The sequence below is a fragment of the Astatotilapia calliptera genome, chromosome 19 (genome assembly GCF_900246225.1).
Source record: "Astatotilapia calliptera chromosome 19, fAstCal1.2, whole genome shotgun sequence".
In the NCBI taxonomy this organism is placed as follows: domain Eukaryota; kingdom Metazoa; phylum Chordata; class Actinopteri; order Cichliformes; family Cichlidae; genus Astatotilapia; species Astatotilapia calliptera.
The window spans coordinates 6976324-6996874 of NC_039320.1; the positions used below are offsets into that span (position 1 = coordinate 6976324).

General features: G+C 40.4%; 3 protein-coding genes across 4 annotated transcripts; 1 reads left to right on the forward strand and 2 right to left on the reverse strand.

Moving 5' to 3' along the window:
• Nucleotides 1–225: 225 nt before the first annotated feature.
• LOC113012197 (interferon-inducible GTPase 5-like) lies at nucleotides 226–4245 on the reverse strand. Of its 2 annotated transcripts, XM_026152250.1 has the most exons (4): nucleotides 3926–4245; nucleotides 1974–2526; nucleotides 1077–1433; nucleotides 226–983 (listed from the first exon to the last, which is right to left on the reverse strand). In XM_026152250.1, the coding sequence occupies exons 1-4, from the start codon at nucleotides 4004–4006 to the stop codon at nucleotides 796–798; spliced, it is 1179 nt and encodes a 392-aa protein (XP_026008035.1). In that variant the 5' UTR covers nucleotides 4007–4245; the 3' UTR covers nucleotides 226–795. The 2 variants fall into 2 exon arrangements, with proteins under 2 accessions (XP_026008035.1, XP_026008034.1); XM_026152249.1 differs by having other exon boundaries at nucleotides 226–1433; nucleotides 3926–4244.
• A 4281-nt stretch (nucleotides 4246–8526) lies between these two features.
• Nucleotides 8527–10232, forward strand: LOC113012300 (interferon-inducible GTPase 5-like). The gene is made up of 2 exons (XM_026152401.1): nucleotides 8527–9050; nucleotides 9155–10232. Exons 1-2 carry the CDS (start codon nucleotides 8573–8575, stop codon nucleotides 9781–9783), a joined length of 1107 nt encoding a protein of 368 aa, XP_026008186.1. The 5' UTR covers nucleotides 8527–8572; the 3' UTR covers nucleotides 9784–10232.
• Nucleotides 10233–16377: 6145 nt separating this feature from the next.
• LOC113012662 (interferon-inducible GTPase 1-like) lies at nucleotides 16378–19242 on the reverse strand. Its single transcript, XM_026152962.1, has 4 exons — nucleotides 19220–19242; nucleotides 18810–18870; nucleotides 17390–17960; nucleotides 16378–16818 (listed from the first exon to the last, which is right to left on the reverse strand). The coding sequence occupies exons 1-4, from the start codon at nucleotides 19240–19242 to the stop codon at nucleotides 16478–16480; spliced, it is 996 nt and encodes a 331-aa protein (XP_026008747.1). The 3' UTR covers nucleotides 16378–16477.
• Between the last annotated feature and the right edge of the window lie 1309 nt (nucleotides 19243–20551).

A 20551-nucleotide genomic window follows, 5' to 3' on the forward strand; every position in this document is an offset into this window, starting at 1 on the left:
GTGGGGACTTTTGTGTTTTACTTTTAACCCAATCATGATGAAGCTCAGTGTTTAGGTGCTCACCAGTGTTTCTAATATTTTGTCTACTACACATATACAGAGACTAGAATAACTCACCCGGTGTTATAATGTGTTGTTTAGTACATTGGAATCTGTTTTTTAAGGGTCATAAATAATGCTAATGCTGCACTTTATTAATAATAAGAGAATGATGGTGATAAACAGAGTTCATAACTGTATTATTATTGTTGTAGCTCCTCACTGCGACCACTGGAGGGCAGTGAACACAATATACAGTCAACACAAACACCACAGAGCAGTTTCTGTTCCACACACCTCTGCTTATCACATGACATCATACATTCTGCATAACTCAGTATTTATTATGGTGGAAGATACGGCATGGTGATATAATATAGCAAAACCAGTTTCATTATTTGATCTGATGTGCACAAAATGTTGACATTAAAAATTAACCAAATAATTAAAAAGCATAACAGCATCAATTCAGTAGCTCTTCTCCACGGTACACAGTTTATGAAAAATAAGATCACACTTGTTTCTGTATTAATGTGATGAGGGGAAAACAGTTACTATGTTGTTTCTGCTCTCAGAGGAAATGAGTCTTGCTGAGGCATCTGATACACAGATCAGCTGTACAAAGATGCTTACTGTTCACTGAAGTCAGTCAAATTGAAATCAGTGAATGATTCTGTAATTGTTTAAAAAAAATATCAAAGCTTGTTTGCACACTGCAGCTTAAAATGTAACTAGTAGCTACTTTACTTTATAGTATCACACTGATATGTTCACACCCAGAGCTCTGTTAAACACCCTCTGAGCATCATCAGCAAGCTGGTTGAGGAAATAACTCAGAGTCAAGTAGGTTGTTGTAAAAGAGAGGCCCATTGATGCTGCAGTTACAATTATGGAAATCCTTCTGGATACTTTCTCTGCTGCCATTAATGCAGCTGTACCTGCAACTGAGATAAACATTTTCATGAAGAACTCTTTGGTTATTTTTTCTTTAGCCAGTTCTGACTTAATGACAGCACACAAATCATTGTATGACACACCTGAGCTGGCAGCAAGTTTCTCCAGAGACTGCTTATCAAGACCAAACCCAGTTACATAATCTGTGACAACTGAAGCCATCATGCTGAGATCAACATTGACAGAAAGCCCAGGAACTGGAACAGCTGCTACAGCTGCAGACAGAGTAGAGTAGTATTTTATTCTGGACTGAAAAGCTTCTTTCTTCTTGTTGATGATCTCCTGGTTGATGTTGGACATGACACGCAGCAGAGCATCTCTCTTATGTGCAGGAAGTTCTCTCTCTAAGGTCTGTTGTAATTTAGAGAATTCATACAGGTGAGAATCAAAGCTGGACACCAGGAAGACCTGTGGAGACTCAAAACCTTCTTTCTGAAGACCTGTGTTATAAAAGATAAAAAACAAAAAAGGCTCAGAGTTTAACTTTACTAACTTAATAAACAAAGAATGATGTTCACACTTGTTTGCACTGAGGTATAAAGAAGAGAGAATGAAAAAAAAATTTATTTAAACAAATACAAGGTAAGACAGAGTTCTGTGAAGGTTCTCAGTCATCCAGGTCATGGTACTCTAAGGAGCTTGGTAAGAAAAGGGTATGGACTTCTTTAGGTTTCTTGAAGATGTTTCATCTGAGAAGCTTTTTCAGGGCAAATTGATGGAGAGTCCCAGATTTTTATGCTTTATTGGAAATGTCCCTCAGAGGGTCGCTGACCCACTAATTTAGAGAATTCATAATAGTGAGGCTCAAAGCTGCACACCAGGAAAACATGTGAAGACTTGGTGTCTACATCTGAGTCCTGTTTTACAGAAAATACATGTTAACATGAGGGAAAAAAATCAAACTAAGTTGTGAATATTTTTAAATAGTAAATTCACAAAGTGATATTACTTTGGTAAAAATGATTAGATAAGAAACTCACCTTGAACAGAGTCGTCTCTGATTTTTCTAAGAGTCCCCTCTTTACTGAAGTCTTTCTTTCTTTCCTCATCACGTATGTTGTTGTCGATCTTTGAGCGAACAAAGTAGAATTTTTTCTTCATCTTCTGAATCTCCTTTGCAAGTTTCACGTCATTTTCTCTGAAGCGATCAGCTGAGATGATGATGAAGAAGTCAAACTTCTCAAATCCAACAAGCTCCAGGTACTTATCAGCCGGAAACTTGGTGGTGCCGATTCCAGGAAGATCCCATAAAGTAACATTGGGATAGTTTGGATGGAGGTACTCTGTGACCTCTGAGGTGGTTTCCACAACACCAGTGGGTGCAGCGCCCTCATCTTCATCTCCAATGCTCTTTATGCCTCTTAAGGCACTAACAAAGGTGGATTTACCAGATTTAGATTCTCCTGTGATGGCGATTTTTAGTGGAATATTATTTGGTTCTTTTGAATATCTTTGAATCTTTTCTACTGCTGCAGCAGTGTCATTGTTCATCAGATCATTTTTAACTGAAGCAAGTACAGCCTCCATGTGGACCTTTAAATAAAAGAAAAAGCAGTTAGAATCACTGCACTCTCATCTCTGAATACAGATGATATCATAAATCCTTCATCACCATATAATCTTGAAAGTTTCTTCATCTTTGTTTCCAGCTGCTCTGTCACATTTTCAGACTCGCAGGCAAAGAAAGTATCAAACAAATCAAACATGACACTGAATTTAAACAGCTGATCTTTGATTTCTTCCAGAAACTGATCAGTGGAGCAGAAACTCAGTCCTAACTCAGACTTTATATTTAAATGGAGACCAGAGAGCATGGGACCATGAATCTGTGCGTTTGACCTGATACATGTGGTTACCCCAGTGTGTATGGATTGCAAGGAGTGACAAAATTAATTAAATACGCCTTTATGTTTCATTAACATATTAAATTTGGAATTAATTCATTATTTAAATTTATTTAATGAATTAAATGCTCATTCATGTCATTTAAAACATTTAAATTATTTATTTCCAATGTTATTTAATGAATTTAATTATATACATTTAATTTTATAATGATTAATTATTGAAACATTTAATTATTTATTTTTTCACATTTTAATTAATTACTGACACATTTAATTAACTATTTAATTTAATACACCACTCCTGGCCCTCCATACAGGTGAGCCTCCTGATGTGATGGAAAGGTACTTTATGCGTACTGTGACCCCCCCCCCCCCAGGGAGCTGACCAGAAATCTGAAGATTTTCACTTGATTAATAAATAGTTTCAAGTTATTTCAAAAGAAACAATGTTTGATATGACACTAGGGTTTCCAACTGTCCCGTCGTTTTAACCGGGACATCCTGTAAAATGAGCAAAACTGGTTCGTCATATATGTGACCAATTGTCACATATTGACCGTTACCTGCAATGTCACAGTGCATATTTACACTATGCTGAGCTGGTTGTGCATTGTGCTTCTGGTATGCCAGTGTGTCCCTTATTTAATAATTTAACAGTTGGAAATCCTATGTGTGCAGGGTCAGTCCAAGGACAATCAGTTAGTGCTTATTACTTGTGTTTCTCTACACATTTATAAACATTACTACAAACGCGCAAGATTTTGCTACAGTAATAAGAGCCCCATGGTTAGCGTCACTCTCATTGTTGTGTGAAAAGCTTCATATTCATCCTTCAGGTGCATCTAGATCCGTAACAGGTGTGCAGGTGTTTTCTTTGACCGATCGCGGAAGTCGTCTATGTAGAGTCGAGTATGACTGCAGAGATTCACAGCTCACAAACTCAAAAACCAAAACAAAGAAACCCAACAAAAACTGTAGCACTGATGTGTTCAGATTAAGGAAAGGTGGAAAAAAACACCACAGGCTGAAATTTGAGTGAATTTAATTTTGCAGACAGAAAGTTTGATACAGTGGTGGAGGTTTACCTGCGTGTGACGATGTTGGAGCGATGATGAGTGCAGAATGCAGCAGTAGTGCAGCCTTGTATTCGTGATGGGCGGAGTCATCCAAACGTCGATCGTACCAGTGCCAACGCTCGTATTGGTATCGGATCGATAGTAACACGATAGGACTGTTTATCTCCTGTAAACTCACTTCTTTGCTCCCGGAAGCATGCCTGTGGAAACGCCTCCTCTCAAGCAGGACCGCAGTCAAGCCAGCCGCCTCTTTTCAGCCGCATTAATTTTTTTGCGCTTCTACACCGCCCTTTACGGCAGCGCCTTTTCTCCTTATTTCCCGATCAAAAGCATAGACCCGCGCACAAGTACACGCGCGCGCGCACTCACACATGCACGCCCTCGCGTACAACGCTTTGGGGCAGCCCAATACAGCCATCGGGAAAGTCTGGTTGCATATTCAAAAATTCATTAAAAATCATTCTTGATAGTTGATGTCCAACTTTCAACACAATCCTCCTCCTGGATACCTACTGTACCTCTGTGCCAAGTTTCATCTCAATCCGCTGCATCAATAATTGTTTAATATTAATGGATCAAAAATGCTGCTGAGAGAGTCATGACAGGGACTATAAAGAGACAGCATATTTCAACCATATTTTCTTGTCTTCACCAGGGGTGATTTTAGCCCATTTTGGGGGTGCTTTGAATCATTTTGGGGGTGCTGAAGCAAAAATCCTGTGTTTTCCTGGTTAATAGTTTGTTCTTAGGTTTAGTTCAGGGTCTAGTCTGTGGTGGTTATGCTTCCTGTTTTACTTTGAAGGTCCGTGTCTCATATTATTGTGTCCAGTGTTACTCTCCCCTGTATTGTCATTATGTTTCATTCGAGTCAGCTGTGTCCTCATGTGTCGCCACTTCTCCTGATCACCTCGTGTGTATTTAAGTCCTCAGTCTTCCTGTGTTCATCGTTGCGTTGTCTGTGTTTCCTCCTTTCATGCATTCATAGTTATCATAGTTCCTCTGTATTGTCTCTGTTGGCTCACTTTTCTCAGTTTTTCCCAGTGTAGGTTTTCAGTTAGCTCTCTCCCATGTTTGCCTTCGTTTGAGTTGTATTGATGTTTCAGCCACAATAAAGGCTCGCTTTTGGTTTGCAACTCAAGTTCCGTCTCCTCGCCTCTGTCTGCTCCTGCGTCCACCTCCACTCGGTCTGCCCCACTGACCGTGACAGGGACAAGATAACATGCAACATGTTTTTAAAACTTTAAGCACTTATCTCCAAAAGTTGATTCTGGACGTAGCGTTTTGTGGGAGAAACATTTCATCATCATCCAGGTGACGTCTTCAGTCTCAGCTGACTGCAGGTTTCAATCTTATAAACAGTACATTTGCATAATGACTGAAACCAGCCCACTGAAGGAACAATAGGCTGTGAGGTCAGTTCCTTAATCTTAATTATGCAAATTCTCATGACCATTGATCAACAACCACTGAAAACCTGTGTTTTCCTAAATACACATTGGTCTCTTTTCTCTCTTAACATAACATCTCATGTTACTTTTATCTCAGTACTGTCTTTTTCTCACAGTTTCATTATCCTTACTTCAAAGCTTCACTTTATTCTCAAGAATTTAGTTTTACCACTACTGAGCCAATTTGATAGTTAAGCTCATCCACTCAGCGAACAGATAATTTAAAATTCAGCCAATCTGCACAAATTAGCTTTTTGAACAGGTTTGTGCCTACCTTTAAATCTCTTCAGACCGGTCTTCTGTTTGCCTCATATCAGATCCAACCTTCGGCCACATTTGTTCTTTCTGTCACACGAAGAACCGGGCGGAAACACCAAATATTAACCCCGATTCTTTTGTCCCCATGATAGAACAGAGAAAACAGACTCATAGTGTGTTAAAACATTTATATTTCTTTTTATTCAATCATCTTCCGGAAGAGAGAGACCCCTGCACAGCTCAAATGCCAGTTGTAGATCTCTAGCATTAGAAGCCAAAATGTGTATCATATAGGTGTTATTTTGGTCCTTTACACAACTCCTCCTGACCTGACTTGGTGTGTGTGTGTGTGTGTGTGTGTGTGTGTGTGTGTGTGTGTGTGTGTGTGTGTGTGTGTGTGTGTGTGTGTGTGTGTGTGTGTGTGTGACGTAGTTCTGCTTTTTCTGTCTGGTTTCCTGTTCTTAATATATTGCCTCTGCAGCTCTGCACTTCCTGTATATTAGTCTGGCTGAACACTTGGTTTATGAGTCAAAGCTTTATACAGGCCTTTATTATTAAAGTACATAAAACAATATAATCAGAAAATAAGCACTAAGAATATATATTTATTCTTTAACAGCTCCCCCTTTTTAACTCATAAAATTTTATGAGTTAACCTAATTAACTGACTCCCTCATTAACCTTAACTTAGATCTACTGCTCCTAAAATGCCTCAGTCCACTGCAGACAGATGGTGATAAGGAACTGCAGGAGGAACTATCATGGAAGACCAGGCTCCAAAAAGGATGGAAAATAGAAGAAGTGGCTAACGTCAAGTAAAAAGACAGCACAGATTTTCTGATCCACAGAGGCAGGAGTCTACCAAGGCACCAGGACCAAAGATGCAAAGGTGCCCTGGAGACTATCCAGGACAAATAAACAGGATGTAAAATGCAAGCTAGGACAGCGTACACTGAGAGGCACCACCAAGTGGCTGGGATAGTGTAGAAGAACATCTGTGTCGCATATGGACTGGAAGCACCCAAGTGCTGATGGGAGACAAAGGTGGATGAGGACAACAGGGCTGAGCACCTCTGGGGCTTCTAGTTCCACACAAACAAGCAGGTGCTGCAGAACCAACCAGACAAAAGGCAAATGCTAACAAACGGCAGTGGCTGTGAGTCCTAGAAACACAAGCAGGGAAATCAAAGCAGGAATGAAGCTCAAAAAGGCTGAAACTCATTATATCCTAATAGTAAATACAAACCGAACTGTAGAGGCCTGCTGGGAAATCAGGAAGTTCTATCAGAAATAACAAAGTCCTTAAAATGAGGATGCTGTAATTATTTTCACTTGCTGGAACAGATTTTCTAATTGTGTTTTCTTCGGGTATCTGTTAGTGTCCAATAATACTGTAATATAGTGTCTGAGAAGATGTGCCTGATACAGCAAACACTCACATATTCATTCATTATATCAGTGAGATAAGCCATGGAAATGTGAGCCTGAAGCTCTCTTAACACTCAGACTTACAACTCTAATGTTAAAGGTTATTTAACTGCTGTTTCAGTCGAATCATTTCATTTTTCATATCATCTAATGACTACGATCATTTCAAATCCAGCTGATAAAAGTAATAAATCTGTGAGAGGAATTAAAGAATCAATGGACAGAAGTCATATGGAAGAAGACGTTCATGGTTATTGAATAATATTCTATTAAATACTGATGTCATCAGAGAGTGTAGCTCTCATAGATTTACACGTATTATTGTCCTGAGAGGCATTAATATATGTGAGCAGATATGAAAGAGTGACGGATCAGAGCACATATGCAGTAAAAGATCCGTCCAAATATATTTTGCCTTAATGAAATATTATTGTCATGGGATACAAACATTATACGATACGTGCACTTATTTAAAAGTTCCTTTACAGTTCTCTCCTGCAGAAGGAGCAGTGTGTAAAGACTTTGTGCTCTGCTGTGAATACAAGTGTGATCTATACTTAAATCAGCTGGTTTACAGTCAGTGCTGTGACCCACACAAAGACACATTGCCTGGTTTGATCACTGGTTCAGGTCATAATCTAGAATATGAAAAACATAAACATTTCTTTACTCAGCAGCGTGTAGAGAAACACAAACAAATGAGAAGGTCATTTGTTTGAGCAGGGATCAGCTGATCCCTGCTCAAACAAATGACCACAGCTCTGTGGTCAAACCAGTTTGACTGCTGTTTTTCACAGGGTGTGGTTAGAGATATTTACCCTCCACCAGCTCATCTATCATCAGACTGACTGCTTCATGCAGAACTTTTCATCACTCCAACAGCTCAGCACGCAGGTAAACCTTTGATTAAATGAGTTCTGTCTATAAAGTTAAATTCACTCAAATTCCAACCAGTGAACCTCTCCAGTCACCTGTTCTTTACCTTTTGCATGCTGGTGTTAAGTTGATGGTGTTTCATAGTTTTGCCCTTTCTGTCTTTCGAGCAGTAGCTCTCCAGTCATACTTCTCTCTGTAAAGACTTGTTTATGTTCTGTGAGTGAGCCAAGTGGAAATGTATGTGTGTTTTCAAGACTTTAATTTTTGCAAGCAGCAGGTGAATCAGAGCACAGAGCCAAAGACTCAAAAATTGTTTGTTCTTTTTAGATAATTTTCTAAGCACAGTCATTATTGAATCCTTATTCATAGCTAATTTAAACACTTACTGATTCTCCTTAGACTGACTCTAATGCCAAAGAAATCAAAGATTAGCTGCTTAAATTCTGAGTTTTATGTTTGATCGGTTTGATAATTTCTTTGTCTTGAGTCTGACATTGTGAAGAAACTTTCAAGATTATTTGATGATGCTGGATTTTTATAGTCTGTATTCAGAGATGAGAGTGCAGTGAATATAACAACTTTTCCTTTTATTTAAGAGTCCACATAGAACCTTTATCTGCTTCAGTTAGAAAGGATCTGATGAACAATGATACTTCTGCAGCAGCAGCGAGAAGAAACATGTGATATTTCACTACATATTGCCATCACAGGAGAATCTGGTTCTGGTAAATCGACATTTGTTAACGCTGTCAGAGGACTACGTAATGGAGATGAAGGGGCCGCTCCTACTGGTGCTGTAGAACGCTCAAAGGAACCTATGCCATACTTCCATCCAGGCTATCCCAATGTCACTTTATGGGATCTTCCTGGTGTTGGCACCATGAAGTATCCGGCTCATAAGTACTTGGAACTTGTTAAATTTGACAGGTTTGACTTCTTCATCATCGTCTCAGACACTGGTTGCAGAGAAAATGATGTGAAACTCGCTCAGGAGATTCAGAAGATGAAAAAAAAGTGCTACTTTGTTCGCTCAAAGATTGACAACTTTATGCGTGATGAGAGAAGAAATGAAGACTTCAGTGCAGAGAGGAGTCTTAGAGAAATGAGGAAAAACTGTGTTCAAGGTGAGTTTCTGTTTTGTTAAGTAAACACTTTATTATCCCAAAGTTGGGACTTATTTACTTTAACTGTGAAAGATATGGTTTCTTTATATTTCTTTATCACACAGGTCTTCGAGACCAAGGCATCGTGTCTCCACAGGTCTTCCTGGTGTCCAGCTTTGAGCCAAACCTTTACGACTTCTCTCTCTTACAGCAGACCTTAGACAGAGACCTTCCTAAAAACAAGAGGGACACTCTGCTGTTCATCATGCCCAACATCAACCCAGAGATCATCATCAAGAAGAAAAAAGCTTTTCAGTCCAGAATAAAATACTGGGCTGGTTTGTCTGGAACTGTAGCAGCTGTTCCAGTTCCTGGCCTTTCTGTTGCTGTTGATATTGGGTTGATGGTTAGTGTTGTTAAAAGTTATGTAACTGATTTCAGTATTGATAAGTCATCACTGGAAAAACTTGCTGAGAGAACAAATGTGCAGCATGCTGATCTTTGTGCTGTTGTCAGGTCACCACTGGCTGGAGTAGAAATAACTCCAGAGCTCCTCACGAGGGTGTTGACCCAACTAGCATTCATAGCTGCATTTATGACAGCAGAAGAAAGTTTTAGATGGATTCCAGTAGTTGGACTTGTAGCATCAGCCGGTCTGTCTTTTGTTGTAACCTACAGAGCTCTGAATTCTTTCCTCAACACACTTGCCGATGATGCTCAGAGGGTTTTTGAAAAGGCTCTGGGTCTGAACTAGTAAGTAAATGATAATGTGATCCTGTGTTCAGTCTACAGCAGATCTCATTTTCTCTGGTCAAAGCAACAAGAACAGAGTAATTCTTCACAGCTTCATGCTCTCAAACTTTCCTCCTCATCTGTGCCACAGAGGGACTGGAAACCCCCAAGTACCCGAAGGGAGACACAGATGGGTGGTTGAGGACAACAGGGTTATATATAAGACCTCTAGTTCCAGCCCACTATATCAGAATTGTAAAGAAATCAAAATGGAAATCCAAACTAAAGGAATTGTAGACACGTTCCACCCTGTGGATCCTTCCTTTACTTTCTCTTTCTTTCTCCTTAAAATGACGATGCTGTAATTAGAAAACCTGCTACAGTGAGTGAAGCTACTTGTGTGAGAAGTTTTCTTGTGGTTTCTGTTAGTGTCCAAAATACTGTAATTTAGACTCTAATAAAACTCTAATGTAAAAGGTTATTTAACTGCTGTTTCTGTTTAATCATTTAATTTTTAATGTCATCTACTGACTATGATCATTTCAAATCCAGTAAACTGATAAAGGTAATAAATGTGTGAGAATAATTAAACAACCAATGGTGGTGGAGTGAATTTACAAACCATTCAGGAACAGAAGCAGTAAAACCATGAAAACACCTCCATACACACAAAACTGTATTACTGGAAAACTGGACATAAAGTGTCAAAAGTACAAATAAGTATTCTGTGAAAAAATGTTCCCCATCATTTCTTATGGCTTAATATTAGTTCTGCAAATGCACAATGGCTGAATTAAAAGGCTTGTTAGCAGGATGTGACATGATTAACTGCCAATATCTAGACAACAGACATGACCAACTTCCTCGTTTCACTGTCACATGATCAGTAGTTACAGGCCAGGTGTGGCACTCTCTGGAATGGTTCCAACATGGAGAGCAGCACACCTGGAGGGCAAGGTGGAGCAGATTAGGTTCCAGATTAGAGCTCAACAGGTATGACATCTGACCTTGGCCAGTTGATGAGCCGTTTTGGTGACAGCTTATCCTGATAGTCGATGTTGAGTGAATCCAGATTATTTAAAGAGATCCTGGCTTTATTGAACTCGCTCACAGAGCAGGTTTGCATTAAATATCATGTTTTCAGTTTGGTCTGAGATTGTTGGACACAAGGAGTCCTGAAGGGTGCGACTAAGAAGTTCAACACAGCCACACTTCCTTTGTGTTAGCTGGCTCCCAACCAGGTATGTAACATTATTACTATGGAGATTTAGCCAGATGCAAAGAGAGACACTTTGGTGACACAGTGTCAGGTCTGCAGCTTGAAATTATTAGGGAAAAATGTTAAATGGATGAAAAATATAAAAGATTGTGCTGCTGATTTTTGATGTGATGTAAACCAAATATTTGAGAAAGAATAACACATGAAAATGATCCTTCCTGTCTTCATCACAGCTGATGTGGCTGGCCTCAAAGAAATCAAAACAGATCGGATGGCTCCGGTTTGTACATCCTGATGGCCCCGCCCCTCCCTGAGCCTGGTTCTGCTGGAGGTTTCTTCCTGTTAAAAGGGAGTTTTTCCTTCCCACTGTCGCCAAAGTGCTTGCTCATAGGGGGTCATATGATTGTTGGGTTTTTCTCTGTATGTTGTGATTTGGCGCTGTATAAATAAATTTGGATTGAATTGAATTGAATGTGCTGCGACCGGTTGATGAGGGAAAGAAGAGGGGATAAAAGACATGCTGTGGATGAGAGCCAGAGATTTACAACAAATATTTAGTTCAGAGAGGTCTATGACACATAGTGACTGAGGAAGAAACACTCAATGTGCAGATGAACAGCATCTGCTTTCTGCCAATTGCTAAGCATTAAGATTGAGCATGCGTCAACACGTCTCCGAACTCTACTGGTCCATTTGAAATTGAAACAACAATCAGCTATGTGACTGTCAACCTAAGGCTACCCAGGCACACAAATACCCACAACTCTTTTCATATTTCCCAGTTAAAATCTGTCCATTCCAGTCCTCTGACCATGCAGGTCTGAATCTGAACCCAGACAGACAGAAAACCAAACCCAGCTAAACAAACAGCCTCAGAGATGTGGAACCAGTTTTATCTCACTCATCTTATTTGCGTGTTGTGTTTCCTGGTCTTTGGTCTCTGTGTTGTGTGGGAGAGCACACAGTTCCTACATTGTTTGCAAAGAAGATGTACTGAAGCACAGGTGTTTTCATAGAACAGTGGGCGTTGCTGCCTGAAAAAGCAGAACAGATCATGTTGCATGAACTAACATCCTCTTTAAAATATCAGTTGTCAACCGATGGCTTGTTAAACACAAAAGAACAAGTACTTACAGTATAGTATTAAAGTACATCTCACAGAATGACTGGAACAGTTTTCAGTACTCACAGTGAAGAAAGGTGATTAAAAGTATTTGTGTCTGACCTTTATTCCTTTACTCCTTTCCTGATCTTTGAGTTTTCTGGGTTTGAGTTAGGATGACAAAGGGAACTCCTGCCATCTTTGACATTGTTCCTTATTTAAAGCCATGTTGATGCCTCCTGTTAACTCTCAAGGAGTGTAGAACTTAGTGTTGAGTTTCAGTCAGTCTTTTTTCAATGATCTAAGCGCCCAAATGACTGTTATGGAAATTTTAACAACAACCTGCAAAAGCCTCGATGAGCATGATTTGAAGTGAGTGTAATAACATATTGCAATATGGAGAGACTGGTCAAACACCCAAGCAGTCTCTGACCATGTCTTCACATCTTATATACAGGCACAGACACTCTCAAGCAAAGAACATTCCACACATTTTAGCTCTGGGGGGGAAAAAAAACAACCTCATTCTCTAGGTACTTCCAGCACAATTGTGGCCTAGCAAAATCAATGAACTGTGATGAACCAAAAATCCTATTCAGGGTTTCAAACAAGGTTTCAGAGTCCAGTACACATGTCAAAGGAACTCACAGCTGTTGTTACTATGTTTACTCAGACAATGAGGATCTAATGCACTTACATCAGGAACTGAGATGCTAGAAAAGCAGTCTAGCTACCTACAAAATGTATACAAGTAACTGTAGTTGTAAACCTTGCATACTATAATTACTACAGTCACTTTTAATCAGGCCCAGGACTCTAAAAAGAGTTTGTGATGTTTGGAGAGTCTTGCGCGTGTATCATTTGTAAAATGATTAGAAACGTCACACCAACGACCACCTTAACTTAAAACAGTGAACATTTTCAGGAAAACCTGCCTGACTTTAATCAGGTGTTATCTGTATTCCCTCACTGATCCCTCTTTTTGACACATGGTCTCTTCCTTGCATCAACTCACCAAAACTAGGAGAATAAAAAAATGACAAGGTTAGCGACATTGTCTCCCAGATAACTGAGTTCTCCTCTGTAGTAGCTTCGCTCCAGGTCTGTAAACCTGTGTGGAAATGAAATCAGTATGGTTTTCATGTTGAATCTGTTTAACTCCAGCCTCCACTTGGAGCCTGCATCCACACCACAGCTGCATGGAAACAAAATCTGAGTTAATATAAACTTCACATTTGAAAACAACTGAAGGTCACAAGATTAATAAGGCATCCAGCACTAAAGACACAAGTGTGCGATGTGCAGTTTATTTCCCCAGATCATTAGAACTCTACAGTTGCCATAATTTCCCAAATCATAGATCATCCCATGTGTTTTTTCACAACTACTGTAAACGGTGATTGTTCTTTAAGTAAGTCACTCACTTGTTTTCACTCTGAGCTCAACACTAAGGTTTCCTGCGATCACTGCACATCCTACTTTATTTTCACTCATGTCTGTATGGAGGCCTGCTTAAAAGAGAGCTAATTATTAAATCATCAACACAGAAAATACCATCACCGGAGGGATGACCCCTGACAGCTTTTCTCTAAGTGCACTGTTACAAAAATATTAGGCCCAGTTCCAGACATGTCCCAAGTATGAAAAACACTGTCCCTCTCTCAGAAGGAGAAAACAATCCAAACCTAACTGGCAGAATCAACCTAATTGTCGAGTCACAAATTTTAGAGACCAAGCACCGCTCAGGTTAGAAGGAGTTGATTTCTGTGTCGACATTCCAATTAAAAATCAAAAACAAAATGATCACAGTGAAGAGCAGAGTTCTGTGTTTATTGAAAGATCAAATTCAGCAAAAGATCAGAACAAGCAAAAAGCTCCCCCGGGGTGTTCGCCGTAAGAACATTTAGATCAAAAACAAACAGACGAACAGCAACCAAAAAGCTACCCAGGGCGCATCTGACCCATCTTTTTATCGGGTCAGTGACCCCTCCTCCTCCTCCTCCTCCTGCTTGATAGTTTTCCATTCCCTGTCCGGCGCAGCTTAGAGGCAACATTGGCTGTCAGAGAGGCTCCCAGGTGGAGCTTGAGCCAGGTTGAATTCATGTTCTCTCAAAATGTAAAAGAACCCACCCACCACTTTAATCACACTCTAGATCTTGTTTTAACATATGGCATAGAAACTGAACATTTAACAGTGTTTCCTGAAAACCCTCTCCTGTCTGATCATTTGCTGATAACATTTACATTAGGGCAGGGATAGCTCAGTAGGTAGAGTGGTGGCCCCATGATCGGAAGGTCGGGGGTTCGACTCCACTGAAGAGCTACGCTGAGGTACCCCTGAGGAAGGTACCGTCCCTACACACTGCTCCCCGGGCGCTGCATTGGTGGCTGCCCACTGCTTCACTGGGTGAATGGGTTAAATGCAGAGGAACTATTTCCCTATGGGGATTAACACATACACATTACATTTACAATAATTGATTACACAGTGGTGGAGAGTAGACTTTATCACAGTAGATGTCTTTCTGAAAGCGCTGTAACTAAGTTTAAGAATATAATCCACCCACTGTTATCATCTTCAATGCCCTGTACCAACATAGAGCAGAGCAGCTATCTGAACGCTGCTCCAACAGAGGTCGATTATCTTGTTAATAATTTTACCTCCTCACTACGTACGACTCTGGATACTGTAGCTCCAGTGAAAACTAAGGTCTCTAATCAGAAGTACCTGACTCCGTGGTATAATTCTCAAACACGTAGCCTAAAGCAGACGACTCGTAAGCTGGAGAGGAAATGACGTGTCACAAATTTAGAGGATCATCATTTAGCCTGGAGAAATAGTTTGTTGCTTTATAAGAAAGCCCTCCGCAAAGCCAGAACATCTTACTATTCATCACTGATTGAAGAAAACAAGAACAACCCCAGGTTTCTCTTCAGCACTGTAGCCAGGCTGACAAACAGTCAGACAACCGTCCCTTTAACACAGAGGTGGGGGAACTCCAGGCCTCAGGTCCCGAAGGTTTTAGATCCAACACAGCTGATTTAAATGGATAATATTACCTCCTCAACATGTCTTAAAGTTCTCCAGAGGCCTGCTAATGAACTCATCATTTGATTCAGGTGTGTTGACCCAGGGTGAGATCTAAAACCTGCAGCACGTCGGGCCTTGGTACCTGGTACCTGGAGTTCCCCACCCCTGCTTTGACTAGTAATGATTTCATGAACTTCTTTACAAATAAAATGTAACCATTACTGAAAAAAATCCCAAATTTGATAACTGCTGATATTTTAGACTCTTTTTCTCTAATTGATCTTTCTGAGTTAACTTCAATAATTACTTCCTCCAAACCATCAACGTGTCTTTTAGACCCCATTCCTACAAAACTGCTCAAAGAAGTCCTGCCATTAATTAATTCTTCGATCTTAAATATGATCAACCTCTCTAATAATCAGCTATGTACCACAGGCCTTCAAGCTGGCTGTAGTGAAACCTTTACTCAAAAAGCCATCTCTAGACCCAGCAGTCTTAGCTAATTATAGGCCAATCTCCAACCTTCCTTTCATATCAAAAATCCTTGAAAGAGTAGTTGTCAAACAGCTAACAGATCATCTGCAGAGGAATGGTTTATTTGAAGAGTTTCAGTTTGTATTTTATTATATTCATGTGCATCGCACACCTTTAAGTCTGTCTGTGTTTACTGTTATTATATTTTTGAGTCGAATTATGTTGATACAAAATCAACTTACACTTTTTCAGTTTTAAAGCACCGAAATATTTAAATTTATTCTAAAAACAAATTTCAATAACTGTTTATAAAAATTTCCCCAATCGAAAGAAAAAGTTCTCTGTAATTAAAAAGATTTTTTATGTATTTTATTTGAAATTACAGTGTTATTACTTACAAATACTTAAAGAAGGCACACTATAATAAAAGGCAGTGAGTAATAATAATTATATAATAATTGTGGCATATTATTGATATTTTAGTAATTTTAATTATGTAAGATTTCATGGTAATTTTGCACAAAAACAAACAACATTAGCCCGTCTTACATCGTATGTTGTGGTTTTGGGGCTTTAAGAAAATTGAGATGTTTATTATGATTCTGCTGAAAGACAATCAGTGTCTTCATGTAGACACAGTTATATCAGATTTATAAACGGTGATGTCCCCACAACAGAGGTAAATATTTTCACCCATAAACTGTATAAGCCTCAATGTGAACCTCAGACTCGTCACATGGGTCATCTCTCACTGAGATTATCTGCTTCATCTTCTTCTCTTTGTCTCTTTTTATGTTTCTAACATCATAGTTTTCTCTGTATTTGTAGAATCAAACGCGTTCAGGTCTGTTGCATGGTGTCACCCTGGCCTCTCTTATATGAATTTGCTCTTAGACTGATAAACCTTGGCTGATAACCTCCTTTGTTCGAGTGAATGCTGATGTTATGATGAGTGAGGGCAGATTAAGAAAAAAAGCCTTGAGTATGCTGATCAGACTCCAGTAAAGCTGTAGACAGAGTGGCTGACAGTACAATCTTACCTTGAAAGCTTCTTTCTTCTTGTTGATGATCTCGCGGCTGATACTGGGCGTGGCCAACAGCAGAGCATCTCTCTTGCTTTCAGGAAGGCCGCTCTCTAAGGCTTTGTGTAAGAGGGAGAAGTCATACTGGTGGAGCTGAAAGCTGGACACCAGGAAGACCTGCGGAGTCTTGATGCCTAATCCTGTGAGTCCTGCGTCAGAGAAGGAAAGAAACGTGCACATGCGTGTCAGGGAGGGGCAGCCAATCAGCAGAAAGTTGGCCTAAAGCAGGGGTGTTAAACTGAAATACACAGTGGGCCAAAATTCAAAACTGAAACAAAGTCGCGGGCTAACGTTAATATTTATTGAAATATATTTATTCCTCCAGATATAAGAATGAATCTTTTCTAATGGACTCAAACACGTTTTGCTGAAAAACTGAATATGGAACAAGCAAAGCTTAATACTAAACAATATATATATTAGCTGTATAATACCAGTAGGCCAGCTCTAATAGTAATTTGGTATGGCTTCGCGGGCCAAATGTAATTAGGCTGCGGGCCAAATTTGGGCCAAATTTGGCCAGAGTTTGACACCTATGGCCTAAAGGAAGGAGATTAACAGAGGATGAACTAAAGAAGTCCAGCATCCTGCAGCCACACAGTAATAAAACTAACAGAGATGAACTGTCCAACTGTGGCCTGAACACTCCAACAACTGCATCACCATCATTAAATCCAGAAACTGGTCTCACTCATATAAATGATCTCATGTGACACTCACCTTGAATGCAGTCTTGTCTGATTTGTGAAAGAGTCTTCTCCACCTTAAACTCTCTCTGACTTCTTTCTTCAGCTCGTAAATCGTTGTCAATCTTTGAGCGAACAAAGTAGAACTTCTTCTCCATCCTCTGAATCTCCTGAGCGAGTTTCACATCATTTTCTCTGAAGCGATCGGCTGAGACGATGATGAAGAAGTCAAACTTCTCAAATCCAACAAGCTTCAGGTACTTATCAGCTGGAAACTTGGTGGTGCCGATTCCAGGGAGATCCCATAAAATAACCTTGGGATAGTTTGGATGGGGGTACGGTGTGACCTCTGAGGTGGTTTCTGTAACACCAGTAGGAGCAGCTCCCTCGTCATCATCGGACAGGTCTCTGAGAGCGTTAACAAAGGTGGATTTCCCAGAGCCAGATTCTCCTGTGATGGCGATATTTAGTTGGGTGTTGTTGTCCTGTAGTGACTCCATGATCTTTCCAACATCTGATGGTCTGTCGGTGTGTTGCAGAGCTTTCTTCATTTCTCTTGTAACTGATTCACGCTCAGGCTGAAGACTCACGCTGGTCCCTGATGGCTGTAGAGAAGAAACTACCCATGTTACATTTTTGTTTTCTACAAACAGTCTAATGTAAAGACTGAAGACTGTTTCAGTGAAACATGATTTAAACTTTGTGTTTTTCCTTATTTTATTAAAACTATAATTTCCAATCTCTGTTAATCACAATATTATTTCCTTTGATCTGACAGGTGATGTAAAATAGTTTTGTGGTCAGATTGTTTCGTATTTGTGTGTGGATTGAAGCACGCGCTTGTGAGTCCTCAACAGTTACACACAAATGATTGTACACATCGTACCTATTTGAGACAAACACGACATGTTCAGAGTAAGAACAGGTGAGATGATATCACAGTCTGTGAGGCAGACTGTGTGGAGATGAGAGAGGAGGCACAGACACACGGCGATGAGGTGGGTATTAACGAAAGGCGAGCCTTTACGTTGGCTAAACAGAAATACTACAAAGCAACAACGACGGGGGGGACGGAAAAGCTAAACTAAAGAACATGGGGAAAATATAAAACATTATAAAAGCCTGGAGGAAAGCAGAGGACGAAGAACGGGATGATGAACAGATGAACCAGCAATAAACAAAGTAGACATAGGGCCGCAGAAAAGCAAAACTCAATACACTGAACGCAGGACAGGGACTATCACAATAAAACAGGAAGCATGAGACTTTCAAGATGGCGCAGACTAGACACTGAGACATGGAAACATGAGGCGAGGCACAGAGACAGAACAGAAACCAGGAACAATAAATATAATACAACAGAAAACCATCATTCAAAGAGTAAAACGTAAACTGACCGAGGACCGTCACAGTAGATACTGCAGACAGAACTTGGAAAGTTGATGGAGGTTTACCTGCGTGCTGTGCTGATGAGAAGTACTGCATGCAGCAGTGAGTCTGATGGTGGAGGTCAGTCTGTTATAGAGCTATAGAGTGAACTCTGTTCCCACCTGTATGCGTGACCTGTAGCTCCGCCCCTGAAAACAGCTCACGATGATCTTTGCTCGTCTCTGTAGCTGTCAGCGGTTCTAAAATGATCACTGTTCTAAAACAAACATACAAACATACTGCAAACACGATCCTGCAGGGCCTGAAACACTGAACGTGACATGTTAGATGCTGATGGATGAGCAGCAGCTACAGGTGGCGCACAAAGAGCTGCAGGTAATAAGTGCAGACACAGAGGAGCATCAGTGACGCTGCTCATGTCAAACAGCAGAGAACTCCTCCTGTGCTCTTCATTACTCAGTACAACTTTGTTCACTTTGTGATGAAGAGCAGCTTCATCACAAAGTGAACAAAGTTGGAACTTTTGTGTTAGACTTGAGTTAGACACTGAATTTATTCTTTACCAACATAAAGGTATAGACCATCACGCTGCACTCAGCTAATGATTAACAATTAATAACTGCAGTAAAAGCAGGTTTTACAGCCATCTGTGTAAAGGCCATTTAGATACTTATCATAGCTTTTAGTGTGGCAGTGTGACCAACATCTATATGACAGCTGTATCACAGACAAACAGCACCACAAGCAGGGCAGAAGCATATTTACACAGAGCACCCAACAACGCTGCTCAACAACGCTGAGTGCAGGGAGTTTGAGTAAATAGGAATGACTTGTCCATAAATAAGTCACGTCCACTCTGAGGCTGGAGGATACAGAGTGTCTCCTCCGTCTATCGCTGACCAACAAGGACACATTTAATGATATTTACATTTGATTCAGTTTGATTTCACGAGCTGAGACCACATCCTCGTTTAGATTTGACCGTGACTGATAGAGAAACAGGAATTGAGAAAACAATTTGGGGAAGGCCTCAGTGGGGGCGGGCAATGGCTGCCTGGCCATGAGGAGTGATGTCAGGTCAGACCTGCTGTTTACCTGCCAGACAATCACCTGATCTTCCTCAGCTTTGCTGCAGCATCTTCCTCCTTCTACCGGATTCTGCTTCGTTACCTCTTTGTGTTACTACAGAGTCGATATTCGGGTGCACAGCATTGCCGTTTTAACCCAACTTCGTGTGGTTGTGGTTACACCTATTCAGGCATGTGAAGATTATATGTCACACTGATCAATTTTTACTGTACTCTTGACGTTATGGTGGCAAGATTATATTTAGTACAAATTCAATAGCAGTGGCCACGATAATTACATCCAGCTGTATTAAGAACATTGGTGTAACTTTGTGCTGCACATTTGGGGGGGGGGGGGGGTGTCAAGATCTCTGTCTAAATAATTAAGTAAATTTGGGTAAATTCCCAGATGATTAAACATGCAACTATTTTGCTGGTAATACCTGAAATGAGTAAAGAAGATCAACAGCCTAATTATGCGAGATAATTCATTATTTTATTGGGGGGGTTATATTGGTTGGGTCTGATTATTGGGGGGGTCGTTCCTCAGGATTTTCTATACAGGCGCTGTGGAGAGCATCCTCACACAGAACATGACATCGTGGTTTGGGAACAGCTGTGTGAAGGACCAAAAAGCTCTCCAGAGAGTGATCCGTACAGCAGAACGCTGCTGCAGGATTGCTCTCCCCCCGCTTCAGGACACCTACACCAGGAGATGCCGGACTAGAGCAGCGCAGATA

Bases quoted from the DNA above. Each gene is read 5' to 3' on its own strand.
- LOC113012197 (XM_026152249.1), bottom strand. From the start codon at position 4,006: ATGACTCCGCCCATCACGAATACAAGGCTGCACTACTGCTGCATTCTG. The intron at 2,527-3,925 runs GTAAACCTCCAC...TTTTATTTAAAG, and splicing joins TCCAACATCGTCACACGCAG to GTCCACATGGAGGCTGTACT. The intron at 1,434-1,973 runs GTGAGTTTCTTA...TTTATAACACAG, and splicing joins CAGAGACGACTCTGTTCAAG to GTCTTCAGAAAGAAGGTTTT.
- LOC113012300 (XM_026152401.1), top strand. From the start codon at position 8,573: ATGATACTTCTGCAGCAGCAGCGAGAAGAAACATGTGATATTTCACTA. The intron at 9,051-9,154 runs GTGAGTTTCTGT...TTTATCACACAG, and splicing joins GAGGAAAAACTGTGTTCAAG to GTCTTCGAGACCAAGGCATC.
- LOC113012662 (XM_026152962.1), bottom strand. From the start codon at position 19,242: ATGAAGCTGCTCTTCATCACAAA. The intron at 18,871-19,219 runs GTGAACAAAGTT...GCTCTATAACAG, and splicing joins AAGCTGCTCTTCATCACAAA to ACTGACCTCCACCATCAGAC. The intron at 17,961-18,809 runs GTAAACCTCCAT...TCTTCTCTACAG, and splicing joins CTCATCAGCACAGCACGCAG to CCATCAGGGACCAGCGTGAG.